Source organism: Lactuca sativa, chromosome 7 (assembly GCF_002870075.4).
Source record: "Lactuca sativa cultivar Salinas chromosome 7, Lsat_Salinas_v11, whole genome shotgun sequence".
NCBI classification, from domain to species: Eukaryota; Viridiplantae; Streptophyta; class Magnoliopsida; order Asterales; family Asteraceae; genus Lactuca; species Lactuca sativa.
In genome coordinates, this window is record NC_056629.2 from 150,067,870 (window position 1) to 150,076,405 (window position 8,536).

The window sequence follows — 8,536 nt, forward strand, 5'->3', positions numbered from 1 at the left end:
ACAGTCGAACCGGTTAAACCGGGAACCGGTCACCATACCGGTTCAACTAAAAAATCGGTTTTTAAAACATTGTATCACATTAATTAAGCTATCAAAAAAAGACCACGTGGACCGAATTTGGGTCACTCTCATAGGGAGAGATTTTTCCAAAACCTTAACCAGTTTATATGTTCAAAAAACATAATTAAATTTACATTTTCATAAACGATTTAGCGTTAAAATATTTACACATTTAGTAGCTTTTATCTTTTTCAACTATTATAAATTTTCGGATCATTTTTTCCGGCTAACACAATTCCTAAGGCGAGATAAAACATCATTTTACATCTTCGTTTTTTTTTTCTTTAAACATTGCAAAGTGCAAAGTCTCCTCATTATTATAATCTTCGATGAAAACACCCCCATACCCTTTACTACTATTGTTACCCTTTCTTACACCACCAATAACCATATCTGCTCAAGGATGCAACTTTAAGTAGGAATTTGAGTTCTTTTTGATCGGAGGTTTGAATCGATTTTTAGGTTTGAATGTGAGTTGAATCGATTTCCCTACATGTTAAAGCTTGTTTTAGATTAGTTTCTTGGTGGTGATGATGGTGAACAATTAATAGAGATGGGTGGTTACAAAATTTATTGTTAAGTGACAAGTGAGACATTCGGTTAACAAAATTACATTTTCATTTTTACACACCAATAACAATAATTAATTCACACACAAAAAAAAAGTGTACACAAATCCCTGTATATTCTACACTCATATGTGTTGTAACAAAATCCAAGATCTAATGTTTTCTACAAAGGTGAAATTAAGGTATAACTGTATGTTATATATGTGATGTCAACTATCTTGAAACTTGTTGCAAAGGAGGCCAAGTTATCTCATCATCATCTGTGTAGCCTCGAATTAAAAAATCCGAACAATTCTTCACAAATCCATGATTATATGGATTCCGAAAACGCCCATCTTTTCCCTGAAGATAACCATATCTTGTAGCATTCATAGATTCATTTGTTGTTATGTTTCGACTAATCTGCATTCAGATAACATATCTTCAATGTTCCAAGATTATAAAAAGCTCCATGCTCTCTTGAAAACCATTTTTTTGACATTGACCCAATGTTACAAAGTGTATTGACTACAATACCCTTTAACAGAATCTCACAATTTGGTTTTTTTACTCGAGGGTATAATAGGAATATTACCTGGTAGGCTTGTATGATGATCAAAGTTCCAGCAGCAATTAAGATAAAGAAATCAATAAAAAGGAAGGTGGCAGCACCAGGTTGTTTAAAAATGACATGATGAATCCAAGATTCATTATTTTGTAATGGAGGTATTGATGTCCACATTCCTGTCATTTTATGGGATAAAGATATTTAATAATAAAAAATAAAAAGACAGGTGGCAGAGAGTTATTGGTTTAGAATTTGGACATACTATGAAGGGCAACCACTGCACTTATCACTGAAGTCAGAGTTCCCAAAAGTAGAAACACAAAGAAGTCCCATTTATTCTTCTGCACAAAAAAGAAAAGCAATTGAAATTTGAGTTAAAAAGGTTTAAATACAAAAAATTAAAAAAAAAAAAAAAAAATACCTTTCCAACACAATTTGAGATCCAGGGGCAATGATGGTCAAATTGTTCCACACAACGTTTGCATGCAGGACAATGTTTGGAGCGAACGGGTCTTATTATCTAAAGATAAAAGGAGAATTTAGTATTAATAATAATATATAATATATTTGAAGTGTGATTAAAAAAGAAATAAATTAAAGAAAGCCTTTTTAACAAACCTTGCAAGTAGGACATAATTGAGACCAATTTCCACTCCAATAAGCAGTGTTAGTCAAATCAATGGTCAACAAATGACCCTGTATTAAGTCGAAAGAAGAATTATAAAACAGTCAATTTTTTTTTTATTTATCACTAGTTCTTAAGTGAGGGTAAAATGGTCATTTACCCTCATTGCAGCTTAATTACCTGAGTCTGAAATTTACTAGTTTTATTCAGTTTCGTATTTATTTGTAGTTAAGTTTCATACCAAGAATGTATTATTTTTATTTAGCACTAATTCTTGACGGAGGGTAAAATGGTCATTTATCAATGAATCGGAAAGAAAACATACCTCGGCATCAGCATTATTCTCTATCCCTCCCGATATATTCACATAACCAGGATCTTTACTGCAAAAGTTGTGAACAAAAAAAAGTCAACATTAACCAACACAATATTAAACTTGTTGTATTTCTTGAAATATTTCAAAAAATAAAAAAATATATATACCTGCTACAACGGATAAACATCAATAAAGAGGCAATTGAAAGGGAAACAGCTGTCCATCCCCAAAGCCCAACAACAGCAGTGACCTTTACTAGATTAGAAGCTAAAATAGATGAAAAGGGGAAGATCTTGATTAGTAATTTAGTATAGTAAACTAAATTCTTTTAAGATGATTAAATAATAATATAAATTATTGATACCTACCAAAAAGAATGGAATTGATGAAGATTAATGTGCTGACAAATACTAAACAGAACAAAATAGGGGCGTAGCCTATATCCCCGATTTTTTTAATCCAAGGTTTGTCTTTCCAACAACTGTTTTGTGCACGAAGTGCATTAGACTGCATAAATTTCATAAAAATTCATAAATGGTAATAAAAAAATTATACTAGAAAATAATTATCAGAAAAAAGATGCATACAAGGATCAAAGAAACATGACGATGGCCTCTATCTGCAGCAATTTGTGCAGGTGTGAATCCAGCACTATCTTTCACCATTAATTCCTGTTTTGTCCCTGAATGTAGAAGTACAACACATGCCTCCAAATTTCCTCTCAGTGCTGCCCAATGCAAAGGGGTACAACCTAACAAAAAAATATATATTCAGTCCTTGTTGGTTTTTATAAAGTTATGTGATGTTTGGATTTGGTTGGATACATGATGTTTGAAAAATATTTGAGAAAGTGAGGGCATAGGTGGGAAATGGAAGGAAACATAAAAGGTCTAATGACATTTTAACTTATCTAATTCGGTTCGTTTTGTGATTTGTCTCCTCTAGTAGTAGTCTTATACAAATATAGTGTCATGTAGCTTTTATATTTCGTGAATATTTGGGTCAATTCATGTCAACTATTGTGAATTTGATTTTTTGTTGTACTTCATTATTTTCTTACAATATGTTAAGGAATTTCACAACGTAGCAGGATTTACATGTCATGCGTAAGGGACAAATTAAGGACATGGATTATTAAATGAGATCTTTATAATTATAAGATCCGATTATGTGGGAAATAATAGAGTTCGCTTCTTTGTAATACATAAGTTTTATTGCAACCTCTTGTTTTTGTTGAGCTAAAATGAAGAGCATTGTATTTATTCTTTAACCAAGAATAGCAACTTACTTTTATTCTTTAACATATAATAGCAATGTAGATATATTTATGAACTCAAAAATATTTTTATTATCTGCACAAACAAAATGGTCATGTAAATCGTTCATATGAAGCTATCCTTCGATATCATTAAACAAGGGTAAAACCGTCTATATTGCACGAGGCACCGGCACCGGCACCAACACCACAGTATCAGTTCATACAATATACCAAAGTCGGTCCCAGTTCGGTTCGGTTAAAAAGCTCATCACTAATTCCAGTTGTGATTATGGTTAACAGTGGGTTGACACACAACTTGTGTCACAACAGCTTGGTTTTAAAAATCGTAAGGCGCCCCCAAGCGCTACGAGCTATGGGAACAATAGCACTCGCTTACAGCACACAAAGTGCTTGAATACATACATATAACAATAACATGCAACATGTTACAAGCCAACATCAATTTAGCATTTGAATGCAGATAACAATAATAGTCATATGTTGAATCTGTTTCATTCATATTTATTCATGATTTTCAACTGCAATACATGAATGTATACATACATAATAGAATTAAGATTTACATTTAACAAATAATACATATTACATATAACCATACTGTTATGTCTCGGACCTTAGACCTCGTGAACTCGTTAATGGGACTCATGAGCACTTTCTGAGCTCTGTGTAGCCCAGTCTCCTTTTCAAGGTGCTAAGCTAAATATGATTAGGCTGAGAAAACTAGACTAAAAATTAATAAACTTCAAGCATGCTTTATTCACGAGACCTATATATAGGTATGTACAAGGACTTTGACTCAAACACAAATACCTAACTAACTCCAAGATAATTATTGGAAATCAAAAATAAGATAAATAATAAAAGACTCAAATTCCTAATAGCATGCTAATACTTATCAGAATTACTCCTTGCTTATCCCTTTCTTTTTGCGCTAATACACCTTGCCATATCGAATGGATATAACACATACATACTTGTAAGTATATGAAGAACTAGAAGAGAATAAGATAGTAGAATATTAAGTTAAGAACAATAGGAACAGTTATTCATAACGGGAACAACGGGTGGATGCGTTTTTTGCATCAAGGGTTTTGGTACAATTGCATGGTTTGACTAAAATCCAGGCAATGTCTCATTGGAAGACTCGTCAACAATCATGAGTTGTCTCTTGAAGTAAGTCTTGAGGATAAGACTCTTTTTGAAGACGGGAGTAATGATATGAATGCTAGTGTACCGGTTATAAAAGAAGATAAATCAAAATTGTTACATGTTCAGTCTAAAAAAGGTGATATTGGAAAGTATCTAGAGTCAGGGTACTAAATGGTGGAGAATAATTTTGTTAGGGGTGTGAAGATTTTTGTTAGGACTTGTAGAGCATTATGCTTAGAGAGATGGGGTATCATTGGGAATTGACTGAGTAAATCATTTAGTGAACTTCATCATTTTTATTTATATCTCCCGTTAAAATTCATCTTTCATTTTATCTCCATCTACCTAGTTTATATAATTTGCTTATTTTACGTTCTCTACATTATTCTTTTTATTTTGTTACATCATTTCACAATCATCAGTTTTCGTATTACCCTCATCCCAAATACGTGATTAAAGTGGATGCATAGCAGATTGTTGGGAATTCATCAGGAAAGGATCTTTAGTGAAAATATAAAATTACTCTTAGGTAGAGGCTAGGCTATCGAATCACTAACAAGCATTCGGTTATTTTTGTTCATTTGATTTTAGAATATTATAATTCATTACTATAGTCTTTTGATCGATTCCGTTATTTGAAATTGTTTGGCAACTCAGTTCATTGCAGCGTGTTGTATGCCAAGAATGACCAACCGAAACAAAAAGGAAAAGCTTTACAAAGTGGTATCTAAACAAGCAATAGTGTATGATAATGTTAGTAGATTAAAGAACATGAGATAAGATGGAAATTGAGGAAATAAGGATGTTGCGGTGAAAATGTGGTAGCCAATTGTTAACCAGAATATTATATGTGGCAATGTTGGTAGTGGCGTCGATTACTAAAAAATTAAAGAAAGGAAGACTGTTGTGGTATGTACATGTACAAAGGAGACTAGTGACGGGTAATAGTAAGCTAGTTGAGACGGCCTTAGTCGGTAGCTCGAGGAGGAGATGACGCCTAAGAAGGGAAGTGGGGACATTGCATGAGGTTTAACATGAAGTCATCGCCTCTTTTCGAGGACATGGCATTTTTTCACTTTACAACATGATTTTGCTTTTAGCTCTATTGTTGGTTTTTGTTTGTGATGTATTACCTTAATTTGTTGTATCTAGTTTGTTGATTGAATCTGCTTAACCCCCTCCCCCCCCCCCCCCCCACCCTCCTTCCCCTTCAGTTGTAGTTATATATTTCATTGAAGTTCGGATTTCATATGTCCAAGATCATGTGTGGAGGCAACTATGACGGTTTGACCGTTAGATATTGTGCGCTACTTATCTCAATTTAACTAAGTCAGCCTAACTACGCTCCTTGGATGTACTAACGACTATTAATAGCAAGAAATTAGAATAAAAAGGATTTTATTACTAAGATAGGGCAGTAGTTTTACAAGACTACTTTGTGTGATCTTTTGATGGTTTGGACTTTGTAGCAAATAAGCTTCTTCCTATTTATAGGGATGTTCCATATTCCACCATGTTGTTATCTTCGCTACTATTCTAGAAACAACTACCATACTCTATAGATACTACAAACTTATGTATATCTCTAGATTGTTCTGCAGTGTCCTAGAGAAATCTGAGATCTTCCTAGGCCTTCTAGCATATTCTAGAATGTTTCATACTATTCCATGGATTTCATGATGTTATAGATACTTTTAGGGTCTTCGAGTACATTCTAGAACCTTCCAAGGTCTTCCACATTGTTCTAGAACTTTCTTGGGTATTCTAATGTGTTATATATTGGTCCAGCGTCATCTTGAACGCTCAAGTGTTCTCTAGTGTGCTCTAGAAATTTCCGGAAACTTTGTCTGTGACAAGTCGCTCTACCTCCAGGTTAAGGTACAATTTTCTACATCTACCTTTCACATAGCTCACATAAATTATGAACCTCACTTGGATTTGCTAACATACTGATGAGGGCCTTGCTAGATAGGAGTTGTGACTTGTAACTCGTAGGTTTTTGTTACTAAGTTACTCTTAGTTTACGTCAATAACAAAAACATACAACCTAAATTATTGCAAAGTCCACTATTTCATGACCTAAAAGCTAGGATTCTAAAAAAGAACAAGAGCTTACAAGTTCCACAAATGATTGCATCATTTCCCTTTTGGTATGTCCAACAAGAATTACAACACTTCCTTTTCAGGAAATAACTTTTCAAGTTGTATTATGTAATCCCTGTTCTCACCATTACTTAAGTGGTTTGATAAATATGTATCCATAAAACTCACTTCAATTTGAATAATCAAGGTCATGATGGCCATTCCTCGATACTAATTCGAGCACTAGATCTAACACATCAATTCTTCCATGTACAAAAAGTACTATAAAGAAAAAATATAGTCCCTTTCACAAAGGTGACCTATTTTTCTAAAGTTTTAACCAAATTAAAAGACTATGTAACTTGGTCACTCAGCAGAAATCAAGAAATTTCCAAAAACAAGACAAATAGCTATATTGATCACTAAAGTTTTAGTTTGCATTTGTCTAAGGATGGTTAAAGATAAATACCTTCTTTATCTTGCTTTCCTTGGAAGGCATCCCAAAAAAGAAGTAATCTGATTGTATCTGCAAATCCTTTATAAGCAGCCCTGATATTTTCCATGAGTAGTTTAAAATCCAAGTTTTCATGCACAAAACAGAAGATAAAATGATAAAATAAAATTTTTAACATACCAATGAAGAGGGGTCCTTCCATCATTATCTGGTACATCAAAATCAGCATGAAATTTGGCCACTATGTAATTCAAGAACGATGTTTGCCCATATTGAGCTGCAACATGAACTGCCTGCAGTTGCAGTGAATTCATATTTGAAGAACGATGTTTGCCCAAAAAAAGAAGAAATCAAACATTATAGAATGTAGTAAACATGGTTAAAATTCGTTTTGTTTACCCGATAACCATTTACATCAGTAGCTTCAACACGAGCACCATTCTGCAACAACACATCTGCTGCTGCAACTGAACCACGAACAGCCGCCCAATGCAACGCCGTCTGCATCACACCGTCAACCGCCTGCACATCCCCACCATGCTACATCGCCAACAAAAAGGAGTATAATGGTGGATTCCAACAATTTCTTTGAATTGACATTCAGTTAGCAGCCCATATTTGAGAATGGATCTATAACCCATCAAAGCATACCTCGATAATGTACTGAGCAACATCGGCGAAGTTATTGAGGGACGCCCATTGAAGGGGGTAATAGCCATTACCATCAGGTTGGGAGAGAGAAACGCCATCTTCTTCGACGAATTTTCGCAGTTTCGGCAGATCGCCGTAAGCACAAGCGCCAAAGACGTCAATTATCACCACTTCTGCCGGAATTTGCCCTGCTGCTGTGTTGTTTTTGGTTTCTTTTGCAGAGTCTGATACAATTTCGATCTCTGATGAAGTCATTTTTTTTTAATAATTTGGGGTTTTGATTTGGGAGGGCTAGAAACAACTTCTTAAGATGGGATTTGAAGAAAGATCGCTCCTTTGTCGAGTGGAGTGGTTGAAGATTGCAACTTGAAATTGGGTTTCTTGCTTTGAAGTAGCAGAAGGGGTTTATGAGTTATGAAACCAATTTCAGGTTTTTTAACAAAAGTTAGCATAAATATTCTTTTGACACCCATTCATAGGGTGTTAGTTTGGATGGAACGTTTGATCCCATCCAAACCAATCAAAGAAATCCAAATTGATTTTGTTTTTTAAAACATGGATCTGAATTATTCAAACTAAATTCAAATTCGATCCGATCCAATCCAATTACAATTCGGTTGGATCGTTTTTTATAATTCGGTTTCCAAAACCGAAAAATTTTAAAACGACATATAATTATAATATTACCCAACTTTACAAAAGAAGCAAAAACAAATAATTTAGTTGTGATTTGAAATTTATAAACAACTAATAAAAAGATATATTATAGTTAAATATTTATAAATAAAAAAACTTTTGAAAGAA

The 8,536-nt window shown here is 33.8% G+C and overlaps 1 protein-coding gene across 1 annotated transcript; it reads right to left on the bottom strand.

Moving 5' to 3' along the window:
• Nucleotides 1–660: 660 nt before the first annotated feature.
• Nucleotides 661–8,166, bottom strand: LOC111911481 (probable protein S-acyltransferase 23). The gene is made up of 13 exons (XM_023907258.3): nt 7,733–8,166; nt 7,481–7,621; nt 7,262–7,374; nt 7,097–7,176; nt 2,705–2,868; nt 2,486–2,624; nt 2,285–2,384; nt 2,127–2,184; nt 1,795–1,872; nt 1,598–1,696; nt 1,439–1,517; nt 1,204–1,352; nt 661–1,031 (listed from the first exon to the last, which is right to left on the bottom strand). The coding sequence occupies exons 1-13, from the start codon at nt 7,985–7,987 to the stop codon at nt 843–845; spliced, it is 1,644 nt and encodes a 547-aa protein (XP_023763026.1). The 5' UTR covers nt 7,988–8,166; the 3' UTR covers nt 661–842.
• Nucleotides 8,167–8,536: the final 370 nt, after the last annotated feature.

Coding starts and splice junctions, on each gene's coding strand:
- LOC111911481 (XM_023907258.3), bottom strand. CDS start 7,987: ATGACTTCATCAGAGATCGAAATTGTATCAGACTCTGCAAAAGAAACC. Junction 2,869..7,096: donor AGGAAAGCAAGATAAAGAAG/GTATTTATCTTT, acceptor TTTTTTTGTTAG/GTTGTACCCCTTTGCATTGG. Junction 1,353..1,438: donor TGCAGTGGTTGCCCTTCATA/GTATGTCCAAAT, acceptor ATAAAATGACAG/GAATGTGGACATCAATACCT.